Source organism: Sinohyriopsis cumingii, unplaced genomic scaffold (assembly GCF_028554795.1).
Source record: "Sinohyriopsis cumingii isolate HCF-2022 unplaced genomic scaffold, ASM2855479v2 utg002917l, whole genome shotgun sequence".
Lineage (NCBI taxonomy): Eukaryota > Metazoa > Mollusca > Bivalvia > Unionida > Unionidae > Sinohyriopsis > Sinohyriopsis cumingii.
The window spans coordinates 609,983-632,911 of NW_028316337.1; the positions used below are offsets into that span (position 1 = coordinate 609,983).

At 33.4% G+C, this 22,929-nt stretch overlaps 1 protein-coding gene across 1 annotated transcript in view; it reads left to right on the forward strand.

Annotated features, from left to right (window-relative positions):
• Positions 1 to 22,208, forward strand: part of LOC149769966 (uncharacterized) — a 43,206-nt gene extending 20,998 nt beyond the window's left edge. The window contains exons 10-14 of the mRNA XM_089949610.1: positions 113 to 227; positions 804 to 859; positions 4,491 to 4,609; positions 11,679 to 11,742; positions 12,471 to 22,208. Of these exons, the coding sequence (XP_089805736.1) occupies positions 113 to 227; positions 804 to 859; positions 4,491 to 4,609; positions 11,679 to 11,742; positions 12,471 to 12,646 (530 nt within the window). The 3' untranslated portion in view covers positions 12,647 to 22,208. The remainder of the gene's footprint in view (positions 1 to 112; positions 228 to 803; positions 860 to 4,490; positions 4,610 to 11,678; positions 11,743 to 12,470) is intronic.
• Positions 22,209 to 22,929: the final 721 nt, after the last annotated feature.

Here is a 22,929-nt window from a genome sequence, read left to right on the forward strand (position 1 = left end):
CATACCTACCTACCTATCTACATGCATGCATGCATGCATACGTACACACACACACACACACACACACACACACACACACATGCATACATACCAAAGATTCTTTATATATCAGATCAGAGTCCGCCTTCCGCTGGTGTCAATGGGGCTGCCATAGGTGGTGCAGTTGGTGGTGTGGTTGTGGTTGGCGTCTTGATTATTGTTACCATTTTTATTGTAAAATGGAGGCGGTACGTTTTATGTTCATATATTTTATCATTTAACATTCGTTTTTCTTAATTTGATCGGGTTTAATTCATACGAATATACGTACGTCATATATAGTAAATAGTACTTGTATATTTATTTCAACATAAGTGTAGATTTTCTCATACCTACATTATTCAAAGTAAATAGTGCATGAATATTTATCTCAACATTAGCGTAGTTGCCATTATTTGTTTCAAGTTTGCACACACACGCGCGCACACACGTACACACATACAGTAAAACACACAAACACTAAAAAAGTGCAACAACAAAATCTCTTTTAAATGTTGCATCTTCTGCATGCGTCGCGGAAAAATAAAATGAAGAGAAGAATCTTGCAAGTAAGTTCATAAGTATATATATGTTGGCTTCTTTAATACATGTAGTGATGCGACGTTATTCACTACTAAACGGAGACTTGACTATTCACTCCTAAACCTTGGTTGGTAGTTTTAAACGAGTCACTCTTGTATCGTGTTTGCTAATTCTAATACCTATTTAAACATACCATTCTTGTATCGTCTTTGCTAATTCTAGCTCCAATTTTCTTACTGCAGACGGGACACTACTGATAAAAATACGCAAATAAGGAACGTTGCTACACATAATAAAGGTAATTATCTTTACCGTTTTCTCTTTAATTATTTCTGAATAGTGATATGTTAGATTATACTGTCTCAGTCTAATAACAGAGAAAAGATTCGCATTAGTAAAATCACGTACCCAACTATATCATCGAAGGGCAGTAACATAAATTACTTTTTGTGCACAATAGACTCGTATCAGAAAAATCACGTACCAAACTTAGTCATCGAATTAGCAGTACCATAAATTACTTTTTGTACACAATATACTCTTATCAGTCATATAAAGAACCCAGCCAGCTCATCCAAAAGGGCAGTGCAAAAAATACTCTGTGTACGCAATAGGCGTATATCGATAACATCATATACCAAGATAATTTGTATATAGGGCAGTACAAGAAATACTCTGTGTACGCAATAGGCATATATCGATAACATCATATACCAAGATAACTTACATATAGGGCAGTGAAATAAATACTTTGTGTACGCAATAGGCATATATCGATAACGTCATATACCAAGATAACTTACATATAGGGCAGTGAAATAAATACTTTGTGTACGCAATAGGCATATATCGATAACATCATATACCAAGATAACTTATATATAGGGCAATGAAATAAATACTTTGTGTACGCAATAGGCATATATCGATAACATCATATACCAAGATAACTTATATATAGGGCAGTGAAATAAATACTTTGTGTACGCAATAGGCATATATCGATAACATCATATACCAAGATAACTTATATATAGGGCAGTGAAATAAATACTTTGTGTACGCAATAGCCATATATGGATAACATCATATACCAAGATAACTTATATATAGGGCATTGAAATAAATACTTTGTGTACGCAATAGCCATATATCGATAACATCATATACCAAGATAACTTATATATAGGGCAATGAAATAAATACTTTGTGTACGCAATAGCCATATATGGATAACATCATATACCAAGATAACTTATATATAGGGCAGTGAAATAAATACTTTGTGTACGCAATAGCCATATATGGATAACATAATATACCAAGATAACTTATATATAGGGCAGTGAAATAAATACTTTGTGTACGCAATAGCCATATATGAATAACATCATATACCAAGATAACTTATATAAAGGGCAGTGAAATAAATACTTTGTGTACGCAATAGGCATATATCGATAACATCATATACCAAGATAACTTATATATAGGGCAGTGAAATAAATACTTTGTGTACACAATAGGCATATATGAATAACATCATATACCAAGATAACTTATATATAGGGCAGTGAAATAAATACTTTGTGTACGCAATAGCCATATATGAATAACATCATATACCAAGATAACTTATATAAAGGGCAGTGAAATAAATACTTTGTGTACGCAATAGGCATATATCGATAACATCATATACCAAGATAACTTATATATAGGGCAGTGAAATAAATACTTTGTGTACGCAACAGCCATATATCGATAACATCATATACCAAGATAACTTATATATAGGGCAGTGAAATAAATACTTTGTGTACGCAATAGCCATATATGGATAACATCATATACCAAGATAACTTATATATAGGGCAATGAAATAAATACTTTGTGTACGCAATAGGCATATATCGATAACATCATATACCAAGATAACTTATATATAGGGCAGTGAAATAAATATTTTGTGTACGCAATAGGCATATATCGATAACATCATATACCAAGATAACTTATATATAGGGCAGTGAAATAAATATTTTGTGTACGCAACAGCCATATATCGATAACATCATATACCAAGATAACTTATATACAGGGCATTGAAATAAATACTTTGTGTACGCAATAGCCATATATCGATAACATCGTATACCAAGATAACTTATATATAGGGCAGTGAAATAAATAATTTGTGTACGCAATAGGCATATATGAATAACATCATATACCAAGATAACTTATATATAGGGTAGTGAAATAAATACTTTGTGTACGCAATAGGCATATATGGATAACATCAAATACCAAGATAACTTATATATAGGGCAGTGAAATAAATAATTTGTGTACGCAATAGGCATATATGAATAACATCACATACCAAGATAACTTATATATAGGGCAGTGAAATAAATACATTGTGTACGCAATAGGCATATATCGATAACATCATATACCAAGATAACTTATATATAGGGCAGTGAAATAAATACTTTGTGTACGCAATAGCCATATATCGATAACATCATATACCAAGATAACTTATATACAGGGCATTGAAATAAATACTTTGTGTACGCAATAGCCATATATCGATAACATCATATACCAAGATAACTTATATATAGGGCAGTGAAATAAATTCTTTGTGTATGCAATAGGCATATATGAATAACATCATATACCGAGATAACTTATATATAGGACAGTGAAATAAATACTTTGTGTACGCAATAGCCATATATCGATAACATCATATACCAAGATAACTTATATATAGGGCAGTGAAATAAATACTTTGTGTACGCAATAGGCATATATGAATAACATCATATACCAAGATAATTTGTATATAGGGCAGTACAAGAAATACTCTGTGTACGCAATAGGCATATATGGATAACATCATATACCAAGACAACTTATCTCTAGGGCAGTGCAATAAATACTCTGTGTACGCAATAGGCATATATGGATAACATCATATTCCAAAATGCGTATCTATAGGGCAGTACAGTAAATATATTGTGTATGCAATAGCCATATATGGATAACATCATATACCAAGATAATTTGTATATAGGGCAGTACATGATATTACTTTATTTACGAAAGGAAATTCACATAAATTGGAGCACACTCTGTAATTTATGGCAAGGTGCCAATACAAGGCGGTTGGCTTAGCGAATATTCCAAGTGAAGACTTTATAAAATCATATAATTGACAATGCTGAAATATTAAGGTATAATTTTATTCTCGTTCCGTAACTATTTTCTTCTTATATAATGCTTTTTCTACGAACTTACCCATAACAAGCTTCTATAACAAGTTATAAGTAATACAGCACTCTGATATCTTTTACAGAAAGATGTTTTGAAATAGAAGGATGTGACGGAAAACTATATATATATATATATATATATATATATATATATATATATATATATATATATATATATATATATATATAGAGAGAGAGAGAGAGAGAGAGAGAGAGAGAGAGAGATGGAGGGCCCCGAGTGGCCGAGTGGTCTAAAGCGCTCTCCGTCACGGATCACTGCCATCTCACCTCTGTCTGCGTGGGTTCGAGTCTCGGGCTCGGCCAATGTGGATATGTGAGAAAGCTTGCCTGTAGCTTCTCGTGGATAGGTGGTTCTTTCCGGGGTTTTCCCCGGTTCTTCCTCCACCAATAATACTGGCTGCCATGTATAGCCTATCTTGTGCTGAAAAATAGTGTTAAACCTTATGACAACAAAAACAATATATATAAAGATAGATGAGTGCATGATCTTTTGTTTAATAGAGCTGTATTTAAAAAAATCAGAATGATTTCCAAACTTATTTTAAAACGACGTGATTATTTATTTTTTTAAGGGCCATGACAGTTCGCAGTAAACTTAAATGTAATAATATTTCCTTAAAGATCATGAAAGGTCTGAAAGCTATTGCGAGATTGGGAATTATTCTTCGGCTGGAGACGCTTCTTATTCAGGGACGATACATAATGCTTCAAAGGAAATTCCAGCAAACGACGACTATGAGGTATTTTCAATTACTGTATTCTACTGCATGGTCATACTAGTTATTTTTCTGGCAGATGAAAGCAGGATTGGAATAAAATACGTATATCTACAGGTTCGGAAAAATAGCAACAGCAACAAACTTGAGAAAAAATATTTTACTCTATATAGACTCGTTTTGAATGAAGTCATACACCTCTTGCTTTTGTACAGCTGACTGACGTATACTATAACGATAGACGATAAAGACTTTCGATGAACAATTACTGCATATTTAAAGGAATGCAAAATATTGTGCAGCTATATGAGCTTTCTGACGCCGACATTTTTAAATGAAAGATATTTTCCCAATAGATATTAAAAATAGCACGCTTTACTTGTTGATTTAGTTTGGTGACTATTTCAGTGATACAGACCAAGATCCAAAATTTACTTCAGATTTTCTATACTACATACACTTTTTGAGTACTATCCAACACCCACATTTGAGTACTATCCAGCACCCTCTTTTGATTACAATCCGTCCAATAACCCCTTACGTTGAATCTCTCGCTTTTTATTGCTATCCATCACCCATACATATTATCCAAACGCTTTGTGCGGTGTGTAAATTCTCCGTATCTGCTATCTGACGAAAAGGGTATGATCTAAAAAAGGGGGAGGATCACAAAAGTATAGTATCCAACTCATCGTGCTTGATTTACTATCCAACTCACAATTCATTTGTTTAACAGCAATGAGGATTGAAATATCAGCTATGTAAATGAAGGATCACGGCACCTCCCTTACACTTAATAACAAGGTTCAAGGTAAAAATATTTGAAATGAACATATTTACAAGGTGTACAACACTCTGGAATTAGACTAGACTTCCTATGGTCTAACACAGGGCCATTTTGCTATGACATTTCACTTTTGAGCGAAAATAATATATTACTATATCTTTTTATCATTGTTTATAGAGTACGTGTGGTCAAACCTAGTGACCAAATGTTCTACGGGATAGCCAAGAATACAAGACTATGTTGATGAAGAAAATACACACAGTATTGTGCGCGTACAGTGGAAACATATCCTTGCGATTTCACATTATTGAATTGAGTAGATACCTTATATCTTCTCATAAAGTTAATGATATCTTGCAGAGAAGGCGATCCCTATGGATAACAATATTCCATACTGTGGTTGTTTGGAAGTTAAACAGTTACCAAGTGGATTCGTTATTGACGACAGTCGTACCATGTTGATGACATAAACTTGAACGTCTTTAAGTTTAAGCTTAACATTAGCACGTAACCACTGGATTCAAAGAAGCTTTGTACGAACTATAAGTCCTAAAGATAATGAAGTTCCCAAGCATTCTTTCCTCTTTTGGGGGTTGCGTTATTTAAGTTCGCATGTTTTTCGCATGTATTTAAGTTAAAAGAGAGCTTCGTTTTGTTTCCTGAAAAGTCATGTTGGTAAGTATTGGTCACTCAAGTCTTTATACTGCTTTATCAAAATCTTTTCTTTAGAGATTATGGCCCATGCGTGTTCTAGATATTTTCCCATCTTGTCTTCTGAACTCATCATCAAACATTTGCCGTGTTTCTTCTGACTAGAAATTATCAATCTGACAGCCATAACCAGGTTACCTGGCCAGACCTGTGAATCTATTACCCAAACAGCAATGGAGAATAACTGTTGTTCTTGTTCTGGCCATCATGACATCATGACTAATCTTATCTCGTTCACTTCTGCTGCTGTTCTGGACAGTAAACATCATCTTCGCCTATCTACATAGGTTTGTGTTCCACTTTTGGTTTCTCTGGTTGTCTCGGATCACGTTTCTCAAACTGTTGATTTCCAGAGCATTGCTACATTCTACATAAAATATTAAGTTCACTGTGTTTGCCAGATGTACTGCAAACTGAAGTTCCTCACGACGTTTACCTGATTTGGTAGAGTAGAAATGTCTCTCGTCGCTACATTTGTCTGGAGTGAATCAAAGCCCAACAAAGTATATCCTTCTGCATAATCGTCATACGAAATGCCGTGGGTCTTGTCGTTATTTAACTCTCCCTTAGCTTCTAACAGTGTAAAATAAGATCTCAAGTACTTTTTCTAGGCAAAGTTAATTGCAACGAGTCTGGTACATTATACCTGGTCACCTCTGGTCACAACTATAAAGGACACGTTAAAGTGTTAGAACGTATAATTATTTTGCACATAGTTGTAGAATCGACCATTGCTGTTAATGTATTATGACTGCTGTTTTATGTTCGTGTTTTCCCTTTGGATAGTAAGCAAACCAGGTGAGGATCTGATATACAGCATTATGTCTTCGGGAAAAATACATTTTAAGACGATAAGCGATTTTATAATACACTATCGTGGTGTTTTGGATTCGTATATAAGAGGATCATTTTCATCCAAACGTTTTTGAACTCGTTTGTTGATCTCCAGTCAGATTTTTGTCGTAAGTAGGATGAATGATTTCTACCAATACTACATTCCAGTGAGCCTCGTGATCAAACTGTATTGCTTGAGGTAACCTGATAGTGAAGCGATACAATGTTTAGTTGTGAAACACATCCATGAAACTGTCACTCAGTAGTACTAAATAAAATTGACTGTTCATCGTTCGATGTCTCTGTTGTCCGATGAGTCGCTCGATGTCAGAAGATGACTTTCCAGAAGGGCTCCAGAGGTTGCTAACGCGATTCAAAGAGTTATTGCTTTTACTGGTGTAGACGAAGCTAACTTTGTTGTTCTTGTTACTGTTGTTATATTTTAATAAAGGCCGGGGAAGAAAATAACCAATAAAACTGATTAAATTAATACTCCACAGTACCGTATCTCCTTGTTGCAAGCTCCAGTTTCCAAAGGTTTCTCCAATTACACAAAATACACAAAGATTTGGGAGCAACAAAAAGATTTGATTTTAGTGACACGTTCTATACACAGACGGTTGTCTTTGCTCTCGTTGGTTTTGTAGTTCTTGAAAAGGTAATCTCTTATTAAGAGATTTAGCTATGTTTAACAGCATGTTTTGTAACTTGTACTTAAACAAACTTTTGATGACATGCGAAGCTACAGCGATCCGTGAATTATAAACCGAGTGGATATCCTTTTCACCTAGCGTTTATTTCTTGAAGTCGATTGTTTTGTTCTTTACTTGTTTTTCGATCGCGGATGCTTTCGATATCGTTCTCGTCGTCGTTATCTTTAGTAATTCAGTGTAACTGAGGTAAGTAAAATATTGCTTGTAACACTCCTCCGTTCCTATCTTCCAATAGGTTTTTATTCGATGCCCACCAAATCTGCTGCGTGCAAATACTTTTTCTTCTTGGATAATGTCTTAGACATTGAAAATGATCAAATTGCTTACACAAACTATACCCCAAAACTTACACACAAGAGTGTAATTATAGCATAGGTATTTGTTTTTAGTTTAATGCATCTGTGATTTCGATAGTATCTCACTTCCAAGTGATCTATGGAATTCTGGAAAGGAACAAGTTTGTATATGTATTCCACAAAAATATCGAAAAATGAAAATAGGAAATAAAATATGACAACGAAAATTGAAAATTAAAATAAAAACGAAGACTAAAAGTGAAAATTAAAAACCCAAAAATTTAATTTGAAAAAGATAGACTTAGTGCAAGTTTTAAAATTGGTCTTAAAATAAATGGTCAACACCCTCTACGATGGCAAGTTTTGAACCACCCTTACCCTCATGTGTGATAGTATATGAGTATGTTCTTAAGTGCAGTGTGTGTACGCACCCTTGCTTGTGTGTGACAGTGTATTTGTGCCATTTTATTCCCTTTCTTTGTGTATTTGTAAGAATGGTTTGTATATTCCTACTCCTTTTCCTTGGATAGTAACTATGGGGTGTTGGATAGGGGATAATTGGACTGGATGTTGGTTTATCTATCAGACTATTGGATAGTAAGTGAGGGATATTGGTCGCTCAAGTTGCATGTTGATGATATTTTGTCAGTGTTGAATAGCAGATTACTGGGTGCTGATACTACTTAAATGGATGTTGGTCAAATCCAAACGGCATTTAATGTGTATATTGTTGGTTTTGGATAGTAAATAACTGTTTGATGGAAAGTTAGTGATCATCACCCAAATGGAGTTTTTACGGTAATGTGTGGGTGATAGCTAGTAAATATTATATTTCACGTTAGGGGACATAGAGATCCATGATATATGCATTTACATTAGCAATCCAAAGCTAGCAGTTATATATTTAATGTTAACTTCCCATAAGTTTCATTAAATAGTGGTCTAGAACTGATATATCGCATATAAACTTCAGTGAGAAAGGCTCTACGCATATCATTTATAAAATATTTTTCAACATTTACAGGCCCTATAAGGACTGACACTGATAGAGTTGCCAATGTATCTAGTTTATATTTTAGAATTAATATGTGGTACCAGAATCCATATTTTATCAACGATATGAATTTTTATTTTTATTTTGACAAATTACTTTTATTTACTAAGAAAACCTTTTGGTAGTTCGATATATCTACACAAGACCTTGTATGTAACCTGTTCGTACCAATAACAAAAAAATGTTTCGAGTTTGTGAGGTTTGAAAATCTATTGTTCTCAAACGACTCTGTAGTCTTAATTTAGCAATATAAACAAGAGATAACCAACAACTTCTGTAAATTCAATAAATAATTCATTTCCCTAGAATACAAAATGAAAATATAAAGTAAATTACGGTATTGCGAATTAAATACAAACTAATCGTAGAATGTCTAAAAGAAGTCCTGACGAATAATGTTCTGAACGGTCTTTATTGGTAATCTTAAGTATTTCCGATACTGAAGGTGTTGATGTGCCTGTAGTGGCATGAAGTTGCTATATTTCTAATACGCGAATGGCCTGCATTGTCAACAGTTTTTTGATAAATCACAATAATACAATCCAAGAAGTTCTTATTTTGAATTCACTAGAAGCCCAATTAAATGTCTCTGTCTAATAATAATATTGAGCACTTTGTTATTCCAGAGAATAAATAATTTGAATACATACATTCCTGTCCGTATGAAAAATACCCCACAACAAATGATTCTGGTTCAAGATCTTACATCACATTTCACCCAGTAAACACTTTTATATAAAAAACCAAGATATAAAAGGAAGATCCAACATGTAGAACAAAACAAGCATTTCCAGGACACTGCAGTGTATAATTACAAAGTCTGTTACTAATTTGCAAGACAGAACATGATATACATAACGTTCTCAAGTCAGATCAAGAAAATAATCTTAATGTTGAACCAAAGTTCACAGATAAATATGAAGTAGGTATTAGTTGCTTACAGAATTAAAAAAATTCAACAATGAACTTGATTTCGAACAAGGTCAGCTGCAAGATACAATTGTACAGAACCCTTAATATGTAATGAATAAAAGAAATTGACAAACAATGCAAATTAAATATAAATAACATTAGAAAAGAGCAATTAGTTATTTGTTTTTAAGCCTCCGCTTAAGGCATGGACAATTTTGATAATTTGCTGCTGTTAGTCTAAGCCAATTTAATATTACTAAAGTGCTGGGATTCTTTTCAGTCTGTGCTAGAGTCCAGCACATGTTTATAATTTTAGTACTACTTTAGTCGTTACTACGTCAATTTAGTCTAAATTTTCGGGATTTTCTCGTCTTCTTGTCAATCCGGAACCGTTCATAATTTTAGTATCATTTGAAACGACATCTATTTTAGTTAATTATGAGTTACTTCTGTTGGTTATAACATCTGTATAAGATATGCAAACTTAGCAACACCGCCAGTGTAAACTGAGATATATGTAATGCTTTATATATAAATCTTGGTTTCATGCATACAGCCACAAGGTAGGAGTCACCACACATGGCGTGTTGATTAGGTTGCGTACCATTTGAGTCAACCACTTGAAACAATGTAATAATGTATATCAATTTGAAATAAAACCATTTCTAACATTGTTACAATGTACTTTCAGTGTTCTCTACAATGTCTTCCTAATGCTTAATTCCCGTTAAGAGCCTCATACGTTAAAGTCAACCGTTTTCTACAATATTACTTGGAACCTCCCTCATGTTAAGTCCAAGTTTTCCCCTATGACTAAACTGTGTCTCTCGAATGTGTCTACCTACTGCGTAATTTAATTCCTGAATGCCTCAAAATGCTCTCATATGACTGCTTACAATGCGTGTGGGGTTGTTGATGTTCGATTTCTTTCCAATGCACTGCTCTTTCCTTTTGACATCAAGGCGCTTGACATTGAATCCGGTTACTGTACTGTTACACACCGCTTGGTTGGCTTTTCCTAAATATGTTGATGTACTTTAACATTCATTTAGCGAGTGCACTTCGTAGGGCGCCATGTCATGAACTCCCAAGCAATATTGATCAACGCTGAGCGAAATATAGCGAATAATCGCCAATCTTAATATGGTCGGTACCGAATGCTTACATAACCTGTATGACACTTGCTTCAGGATGGGTGTTTTGATCGGTCAAATACTTTTGAATTACACTTTAAAAAGCCCTGATCATGCGCATAATTGTTTAATACTCACGGTACTAATTAAGTCATCATAGCAAACCTATGCAAACACCATGATATTAAAAATTTAATAACTTTAAATTTCTGAGTGCACATGATCAACCTGTGTTTATCAATTTAGACTAAACTATCTCGTGTGTAGAGGAAAGGTTTTAAGCTGCGGCATTTTGTATACCTGGATATGTTTGAAACATGTGCTTTCAATTCCTCACCAAAGAATCAGGTGCTAATTTTAGTAATGAGTGTTCCAAACTCAAGACTATTAAAGGACTAAAATTCGATCATTAAAACAATGTCTCTATTTGTTTTCACGTAGAACTAAGATAATCTCTCAAAAGAGTCTTTTCCCTACAACATAACTTACATTATTAACCAATCCTGGTCAGCCAAACCCACATATACTCTATTTTATGTTCACCCATTTCCAGGCTGGTTCCCATTTTTCCATACCATTAGTACAGTGTGTGCTCTAACATCAAAGTAAACTGATATAGGACCTGTACCAATATTTACACTCTTTTCAAACAGAAACTTGGGAATTCAGCACCGATCGACGTGTCTGTTTACTCTGTGATAGATATCAGCACAAAAGGTGGGTTAACACACACACACATACACACACACACAGAGAAAATATTTTGAACAATTTGGACGATGTTCATGAAATTTATCGCAATAATATTTCCGAAGGCTATTTGGCTTCATTTGTTAAACATGTTATCTATCTATCTATCTATCTATCTACCTACCTACCTACCTATCTACCTATCTATCTATCTATCTCTTAATATATATATATATATATATATATATATATATATATATATATATATATATATATATATATATATATATATATAATTTGGCATAACCTGTTTAAATTTTACATACAAAATTTAAATAAATTGTACGTAATTTCACTAAACTGAATCATTCTCGCTGAGCCTGTAGATCACCGGACCACTGACTTATCACCTGATTGGTCAATTACTGGCCTTACTGGATCAGTCATGCCAGACCTCCTGTCTGTGCAGCCTCTTGGTGTCCAATGCATTAAGTCACATTAAGTGTGATTAGTCGCATGTTAATTTATGTTTAATGCGCAACGAATGGTAATATCTTCTACTGAATACTCTTTCTGGCATTGATCTTGGCGTATGGTGATTGTTGGGGGTGAAGAAAGCCTGAAATACTAAAGCAAACCACCATATTTGATTTAGTATTTCGACACGCGTTCAGATTTCATGCACATTTTCTTTAACTTGGTTTCCACCAAGAAAAATAAATCAATTACATTAAATTTCTGTTTTATTTACACAGAGAATAATAAAAGGGAGACAATCCAACTTAATGCTGGGTCCAGTGTTGAGTATGCCCAACAGCTCTTGACGCTTGAAACAGAATTGAAAGCAATGGAGGAAAGAAAAAAGAATATACTTATGAAGAAAAAGAAACTTCTCAAGAAGCTTGCAAAATCCGAGTCAACTAAAATATAAATGACTGTGCGAAACATGAACATATGCACATGTAAACGACGTTAATGGAATTTTACCTGTCGACATACTGATGGTGAGGGTAGGGATCAGGTGGGGAAATGGGTGGTAGCAAACTAAAGGTGTGGTTTTGTGGGATTAGCGGCATTTTCAGCATATGATATGCAATACATGACGGTCAATACATTTTTGCGGAGGTATAATTCAGGAACACCTTCTGAAATATATCGACTACGGGAAGCTTCTGGTAAGCTTTCACACATGCCCATGTTTGTTTAGCCGAAACTCGAACAATGGTGACACGCGTGAGCGATCAGTAAATACTAGCGCCTTAAACTACTCATTGTCCATCAAAACAATAAAGATTAGATTTAATACATACATTGATAAAAAGAAGAAGAAAGAACAGACGAATGCGATACTTACATGTTTAATGAAAATGACATCACAAATTGGATGACGCATCTTACTTAGACATTAACTATAGAGAACAGATATTAAAAGCATGGCATTTGACAGAGTAGCAGTAATTAACATCATTCGTAGGTAAAATCACCAGCAGTCGACAAAAATTCACTAGAATGTGTTAAATGGCTTTCCTGGTTCATCCCGATAAATATGACACTAATGATGAGTCGGTGTTATGGGGCCGCGAATGGCCGAGTTGTCCAATGCCTTTTCCCATCAGCTTCATATCGCCTCTGTCTCAGTCTCGATCAATGCGGGTAGGTGAGAAGGCTTGCCAGTAGCATCCAGTGGGTCGGTGATTCTCACTTGTGTTTTCCCGGGTTCTTCCTCAGCCAGCAATACTGGCCGCCATGTGTAGCCTATCTTGTGCTAAGAAATGACGTTAAACCCACGATAAACAATCCTTCTTCAGAGTCTGTTTGTTGTTTGCAGTTAGTTAATAAACAGCTCGGTCACTGGGGCCGACAATGATGAATCGAACAGACGTTAATTTTAATAGTCTTTCATATATAGATAATTTAATTGTGTTAGTATTTATTGAGAATTATTGTTTTTATGTTAAACTATATTCCCTGTCCCCGTCGTAAAAGTATGACGTTTATTAAAGATGCAAAGCAGAGTAACAGTTTACATGTATATATTTCTAATCTAAACTGAATATATATATATATATATATATATATATATATATATATATATATATATATATATATATATATATAGAGAGAGAGAGAGAGAGAGAGAGAGAGAGAGAGAGAAAATCTAAGATGAAATGTATTATACTCATATTTACCAAAGTATTCTGCAATTTTTAAATCTTAATATATGAGTAAGTGTTTTTGTTTGTAGAGATCTCATTATTTACAAAAGTGACACACATTTCATGTCATTCGTTTTCTTCATGTCTACCAGTTTCGATATGCAGATGGCATTGGGAATTATTCTAAGATAAGAAGTGGTTTTGAACAAATCGTTTATATATGTATACATATATGCAGTTTTCGATTCAACTGCTGAACGCAAGCCGGAATGAAATATGTATCATAGCCTTTGATTAAAACACGATAAATGGAAGTTATATGGTCTGAATTAGGGTATTGCCCGATTGCTCTAAGTCATGAGATCAAAATTATAGTTTTCAGATGAGAAACTCAGTTCTTATAATTCTTTATATTGCATTCCGTAAGAATTAATTGGTATATACTTTAGGAATTTTTATGAATATAATTTTTTTTCTTCTAATTTGAATCAGTGTTAGATCAGGGGTCAGCAGCTTATTGTATGTAGGGTGCCACTTTTTTCTTGATTAATTACAAAATTAACGAGCGCGTGCCACCATTTAGAGAGTAATACTGCTTAAAACGAGATTTGCGGCTGCCCTTTGCGTGCCACACAAACCTCTTAACGTGTGACCGGTGGCGATCGTGCCGTAGGTTGCGTGATTTAGATAAAGTGAATATCGGTCCAAATGTCCTGATACAAACATACTGTTGGTAGAAAGTTTAACATATAATAACCGCATGCAAAATTTTCCACGTACCCGTTCTGTTCGTTTTAATTTTGTTATATATTAAAACAACTTTCCTCGTTTGAAAAATATAGCCACCCAAAAAAGTTTAATGTCTGTTATCGTCAGGTGCAATACATCTGTGTCAAAAGTTCAGACCATTCATTCATTGTTTAAATCCGCGCTATGCATGAACTGTCAAACATTGGTTCACTTTGTTCATTTGAATTGCTAGTACTACATTTCCTTTCATGCGAACCGAACACAGTCGTTTATTTATCTGATTTAATTTAAATATTTGATAGGATCATATGCGTCTTTATATCTGTGACCAAAGCTTAGTCTGTTCATCGTGTCCAATATTTAAATCCAGTAGATTCATAAATATCAATGCAAAACGGTATTCAGTTTACGCCGTTTCACCCAGTGTTTTTGAGCTCTGTAAGCTATAACATTTTTGTTTCAATGCAAGGCCTCAACGTCTTATTCTTTACCAGAACATTATCTTGTATCAGCTCTAATGTACGATGCACATGATAATACTTACTACAGAGACTGTATCATGATATATTTTTAGAAATATTATGCAGAGTCATTTATGTAATTTTGAGTTTGCATAACAAAATCTGCATTGTACGTAGAATCATTACATTCTTATGTTTTATGGGATGAAATTAAACTTACAGTTGTAATGTGTTTTACAGTATGCAAGAGACTGTAGTTATGATTCATGTGCAGTTTTTAAAAGAAGACACGCTAGTATGAGTTTGGACACCGTTTAACGAATTTATATTCAAGTATTTTACTGATTAATAAAGTTATCAGTGTCAAATATTCCTTTAGAATTCTTAAAAGAATTAATGAATGCAATACACATTTTGTTATTACTATGAAATACGTCCTTGAATTATTCCCTTGAATACCGTCTGACTTGTTTCAAATCATCGTTCGTTTGCTTCCATTACATGTAAATACCGTATAGCCTAAGCAAAAATTACATTGATTTTTCATCTTTAAACATGTGCTACAATAGCATCCGATATATTAATTACTGGAATGTCCAGTACTGAAAAAGTTATATCGTGACTATTTGATAATAAATCCTATCAATTAACAATTGAAATATTATATTAAAGTGACAACCACGGAGATTTAGAATATGGGTGTCTTAAGCATTGTATTGAAAACAGGCGCTTGTTTCTATTGCTCTGTTATTATTTAACCATGTTTAAGCTTTAAATCTGTTTCTTTGTTTGCATTTCTATTCGTAACTTTTTGTCGTTTCAAAAGCTTCCACAATCCTTTGATGTGACTGTCAGACACTAACACAATCCACAAGCAAACCATTAGGTCACGATGACTTTCGTTTAATCTAGTTCCTTGCCCTCTCTCCACTTTGTGATGAGGGCAATGCACCGATCGTCGCCGGGTTACAAGCGTCTATTGAGAGTAAACACGTTCTTGTCTTCAAATATTTGTGTATATCAGTATTATATTTTGTGTCGTGTGACAGAAAAAATGGACTGCGATGAGTTCTTCTAGATAATATTATTTAGATCATCTAATAACACCCTCTACTTATGAATTAATCGTTTTCTTTTTTAATAAAGATGCAACAGTGGTGTTAGTATTACATAATTTGCAACTAGTCCTGCATTAGGAAATCCGTCATGGGAAAATGCCAGTTTGTTCCAAATCAATTGATCTATATGATAAACGAAGAAGAAAAGTCCCTGCCTCCATACATCATTAATATTTCTTGTGTTGTTTTGTTTACGTATTAGCTTCTCAGCAAACTTTCGTATTGCCTGAACAAAAACTGCATTGCTATTTCATCTTTAAACATATACTACACTAGCATTTACTTTATTAGGCTTATGATACCCTGGAATATTGTTGACTAAAAAAGAAATATAGTGATTATTGTATAATAAATAATGTTAATTAACAATTGTATTATTACATTAAATAAATTGACAATAACGGAGATTAATAATCTAAGTGGGAGTAGCAATTAGTTCAAAATAAGTCCTTTTTGCATTTCTCTGTAATATTCAATCTTGTTTGAGCTTAAGATTTGTTTTCGTGACCAACGCTCTATTCGCAATCTTTTGTCGTTTTAAAAGGCAACCACAATTGTTTGCTGCGGCCGTCAGCCACTGAATCACCCCAAAAACAAACCATTAGGTCATAGAAGGGTCTCTTTAGTCTCGTTCCTTGCCCTTTCTCCACTCTGTTACTCTTCATTATCAGGTTAATGCATTGATAGCCGCCATGTTAAAAATCGTACATTTAGAGTACACTCCCGTATTGATCTGGTTGCTTTACAACAGCAGATATTTATTATACGAGTATTATATTGTGTGTTCTGTATCCTGTGTCAGGAAGAAATGCATTAGCATGAGTTCGACAGGTTAATATCATCATAGAAATTATATTTAGACCACGTGGTTTTGTAGGTTGCGGCATGATTACCATAGTATTTACGATTTATATTTTTTATACCGATGCAATAGTAGTGTATGATATTTTGAAGTTAGTCCTTTCCTTAATAAATCCGTGATTCGTAGATTTTTTATACCAAATTTACGAGAAACATGAACAACTCATTCATTCTCGAGTCATCGATATTGACGCTTTTAAGGACTTTCACTTTTTCAGAAATAATGTCCATTCATATTGGTACATTACATTTTATTTTAAGGAGCATTGAGTTTATTAAAGCATGTGTATAAAATTTCCCTTATACACTACGTGGCAAATATACAAGTGGACGACCTGTAGACACAGCAATGTATTACGTCACTTATTTGTTTGCGCTTTACATGAGTATAATTCTACTGTTACATTGTTGTTCGTGTCATCCGCGTGTCAACACTCTTTTATTTCTGACATCTATGTGCACGCAAAAGTTGATGTTAATGTATTTATATTTAAACATTGCTTAACATCAGAAAAATTATTGGCGGAAATAACGTGTGTTTGAATGCCTCCTGCACAATCTCTCCGGTGGCCTAGTGGTTAGAGCATATGCGGGAGGTCGCAGGTTTGAACCACAACCAATTCATAATAAAGCCTTATACAAATGGTACTAATGGCTGTCACTCTATACGTTCAGTATTAAGAGGCTTTTGTTAGAACTGGTAGGCCTAGCATCAGAATAATATGACTAGATGGGACATCATACTACATCTCTGCTGCATGATGCCCTGTGCCAGGCATCGCTATAAGATGACACATTGCAGATAACGTAGCCATATGACTGAACAATTGCTAAAGATACGTTAAAAAAAATCCTGACCACAAACACACTCTTTCTCTCCATCTTGGCTTGCGCTTTATTCGTAAAATGTTTTTCGTTTCAAAAGTCACCCACATTACGTGGCTTACGTGAAACCAAACAATCTCTCAACACAGCAAGTCATTGTATTACTTTACTTATTTTGAGGTGAGTTAAAAGAATATACGTCTTTCTGTGACAATGTTGTACGTGTCAGCCGTGATAAAATTATATCTCAGAGTAATATCAATGCCACAGGGAAAAGTCATTTTATCCCTTACATTTTCACAGAGAAACTTAATTAACATTTCTAACGCTTTTCTTGTACTAACTTTGTTTTGGGAGTGATTTATTCTGAAGATCTAAAATAATGCAATGTGGAAAAATTAAGACGGTATTATGAAAGAATTATTTACTTCTAAGTAAAACAATATTAGGAGTTGCCTCGCAAACAGTTTTTAAACAGGCTAATTGACAATTTGGGAATGCAAAGGCACCTTAGTAGACAATGTGGGCATGCAAAGGCGTGTTATTAGACAATGCTGGCATGCAAATGCACCTTAGTAGACAAGGTGGACATGCAAACGCACGTTAGGAGACAATTTGGGCAAGCAAAGGCGCGTTATTAGGCAATGTAGGCATGCAAAGACATGTCAGTTGACAATTTGCACTCAAGCAAAGGCCTTATCTTCTAACTAACAGCCACAAGTAATGAAACGTATATATATTCAAACAAGCTAAAACAATCAGATTCAGTTTAATGAAGTGGGGTAATAATTGATGGCAAAGTAAGACAAGTGGGTACTAATTGATGGCAAAGTAAAATAAGTGTGGACAGAATTATTGACAAAGTAGAACGAGTGGTGAAATAATTGTTGACAAAGGAAACAAGTACAGCAAGACTGGATGGAAAAGTGAAACAAATCCGAACAATTACATCAGTGAAATGGTGTGATTTAAAAATTGTGATTTTTTTAAATATTTTTTTTTGAAATCTTTAAGGCATCCGAGGAATTATTTCAGTTAACTGGTGTAATTTATAAATGGGGATTTTATTTAGCATAATAGCTAGACCAATTAATAAAGCGATCTTATGGTGCCATTCAGATCGACGCAAGATAAATTTAGCAAATGTTACAAGCTAATATTCGTCACGAATTGTGCGCATCACATACAGTAAAACAAATCTTTATTTTATTTAATATATTATACCTGAATTTTAACTTGTAGTTATCTGTTATTTCTATATGTTGCATTAATGTGTTATTTGCATACTTTGTATTGATGTCTTATTTGTATACTTTGATATAAGCAAAGCGTCATAATAGAAATTACGTCAATTGTCATGTGATGCAGAGACGTCCTGCTTAAGGATACATTCATTATATCAAAACATATTTATATGTGATACCTTGAGAATCATTATTTGTTATTATATTTGTGCATGTAGAATATGGCACTGATATTTAAAAATTAAGTTTAAAAGGTTGCGGAGTTCACTGTTCTTGACATGTTTTAGCACGGCCTATGGAGTAACTGACATGTTTACCACTCCTCAAAATTAACATCACACCAGGCACTAAAATCTGGAAAATATTCAGACAAAGTCTTTAATCTGGTTATACATGGACGGGCTGTATCGGCTGTTTAAAGGTCAGATGAGTTGAGCCTTAACACTCCCACTGAATGAAGGACACTGAACTGTTACAAAATTGAATCCGTCGCACAGAGTAAAATGATATGCTTAATATTTAAATTTGTCAATAGCATTGCCTTTACCTATTACCTTTATAACCATTACAATTGATGCTCTGTCTTAGATAATTTTATTTATCTTACATGCATTTTCCAAATGTGTAATATAATATGTTTAGAGCTTTCGTCTGAAAATTAGATTTAAATTAATCATAAGCATTAGCGACCGTTTAAATTTCAAATTAGTTTTGACCCTGGATAGATTGGGTATTCCTCTGCTTATAAATTCCATGAATACAAATAATAACAGATACAGTTGTAGAATAATTGAAATGTGTAGATCCTTGAATCTTTTTGTGTTAATCGGACGTATGTAAACTGACTGCGACATAGGGCAGTTTACGTGTAAAACTACATGAGTTGTTGATTATGTTTTGTCTGTATATCTGTAATCTGACTGTTTATGAATCTGAGTCATTCACCACGCAATGACAATAAAATTGAAACTGTTCAATAAATGTCTATGAGATTGGATGAAACAAAAAGCGAACGACTTGTATACAAAATTTACGGAGCAAAGATAGGATCTTTGAGATCTAATAATCTATTTATTAGGTGTTGCTTCAGCCGAAAAGACGATGTTTGTTTGCGTTTTAAGTATTATATCCGATGATTATTTGAAATATCGACAAAAGAAACTTTTGGTTCTAGAGCAATATCTTGTGCAATTATGGGCAGGCATTATAGATAGTTTGATAAGTGGCCGGCGTAAGGAAGAAGATTACATAAATCGAAAGTAACAGAAGTTGAATTAAATCAACGATATAAAAATACATTCTGTGTGTCCGGTAGCAAACACAACGCTAACATTAGCATAATATTAAGAAACCTTTGTCAGACAGTTCTAAGTCTTGTAATGAAATTTAATGTATTAGAGAAAACAAAGATATAAATGATATATACATTAATGTGCTTGATAAATATTTTATAGATCTCAATCAAGCTATTGATTCAAATGAAAATAACGACTTTCCTGCAATGTTATCTGCTGAAAATGAGAGATTGATTAAAGCTATTACTGTGGAGGAAGTACACATAACAATTTAAAGTCTATACATAGTATAGTGTAGATATCATTAACGAGTGTACTGAAACGGATGAAACATTACCTTTTCAAATTTTGTTTTTTTTAACTTTGGTATTATCCAGAGTTTGTTTTCTATTATAAGATTAACACAACGAATATATAAAAATAAATATATTCAACAACTACCCTCGAGGTACAGACCTACTAAGCTGTGCTAGAAAGTTGTTTAACTCTACATTAAATGCAATACTTGCCGATTATTGAGACTCATCCGATATTTTACATGAAAATCAGTCTAGATTTAGAAAAGATTATTCCCCTCTAGATAGTAGTTTTTCTCTACATGCAATGGTACAATTGTAAAAAGCAAGAAGAAATATAAAATTGTTTTCTGCATTTGTCGCGTTATACATACCATTAGACACTTTATGAAGAGTTGGGCTTTGGAAACAAAATAGATGACTCTAAATGTTATTCATGGCAAAGTACTCAAGGTAATAAATAATAAGTCAACCGGTAAAGTCGTCAAGCTAATAGGAAGTATATATTATAAAGTTAAGACATGAGTATATCAATCAAACAAAATCAGATTTATAGCAGTGTGGAATTAGGAAAGATCGAATTAAGTCAGTGGGTGTAGCGATCAAAGTAATAAGCAATATGTATGGCTTAATTGAAGTTTGGGTATATGAATGAAAGAAAAATATATATTTATACCAATACGGAATAAGGAAAGGTAAAAACTCTCACTCATTTTGTTATCGTTACATCTTAATAATTTAAAAACGCTTTCCCTGCAAAGAGCTAAAAAGGTGTGCATTTTAAGCACAGATAAACATAATTTACGCTTTAGATAAATTTTATTTGTTATTCGTTATCACGAATTTAATTGGTTTATTTATTCATTTGTAATAGATTATGTCTCCTCTAAACTACAGTAATTGACAAATGAGGGGATCAAATACGATAAAGGAAAAGAAATTAGCATTGCCGAATCTGTGGAGTCGTTTGACACATCTACTACTACCACTTCTAATAATAACACCACCACCATTAATAATAATAATAATAATAATAATAATCGTTTTTTTTATTCTTGAATATAACTAACTAGATCTCCAGTAACACTGAATGAGTTCACTTCTGTATATAGCGTTGTGAATAGAGATCAAAAATCAAAGTTGAAAATAAGCAAAATAGTTATATTTGGTTAAATGATATCTAACGGTTTATCGTTTGTGTTTGGCATTACATCTTTGATAATAATATTTTCTGTATGAGAATTCTGTTATCGAATCTTATTTCTATGACGAAATACACCATCATAATATATTGTTTTTGAGAAACACGCATACATTTTTATCAAACAATTAGTGCAGGTTTTTTGGCCTGTACTTATTACAAGAGTACAATACAAAAATTGTATACCATATTATGTTACTCGATTCTCCTTATAGTATATCCAGTTTCTATTTAATAGGTTTCATTTGTCAAACATATTATGTTGTATTAAAGGCTGAATAATTTATGGTTACTTTTATTACTCTTCCCTGTGTTTCGACTAAAGGATCAATATATTACCAACCTGCCATCCTTGACTTTATAATGCCTCTAATGTAGAACTTAACGGATATTGTAAAAAATAGTTGTCTTTTTTTAACCTTTTCTACCGGGCTAATCAAAAAACAATATAAATTGTTTAACAAAGCTACATACAACGAATCAAATGTTTCCCAGTGAAATTAGAAGGTGGCAAAATATGGATATATCTGGAAGAAAACGTGCGTTTTCCCCGTCAAAAGATAACTAATGTCATGCTCTTTTTCAATTCCGTCATTTTGTGACATAAAATAAAAAATATATAAGTAAAAAGAGTATCAAACAATGTTAATAAATACAAATTTAGTGAGCTGCTAAATAATACAAGTTTCAACGTACCTTTTAAAACATGAAGTTAATTGATATAAGTAATATTCACATCATTCTCTACCCATGGAAACCCCAGATAGTTATGTATGTTAAAATTTGTTTTCTACAGCCAATATGTCTTCTATGTTACAAGTTCTTGTTTCAAAATGTTCCGCCTGCAATATTGTATTCGTATATAATGTTAAAACTTTTCTCAGATTAGCTTTTGATCATTCCCACGGCTTTAATTGGTTGATTTATTCATTTGTGATAGATCATTTCTCATTTGAACTAAAATAATTGACCAATGAGTAGAAAAATACGATAAAGGAAAAGACATT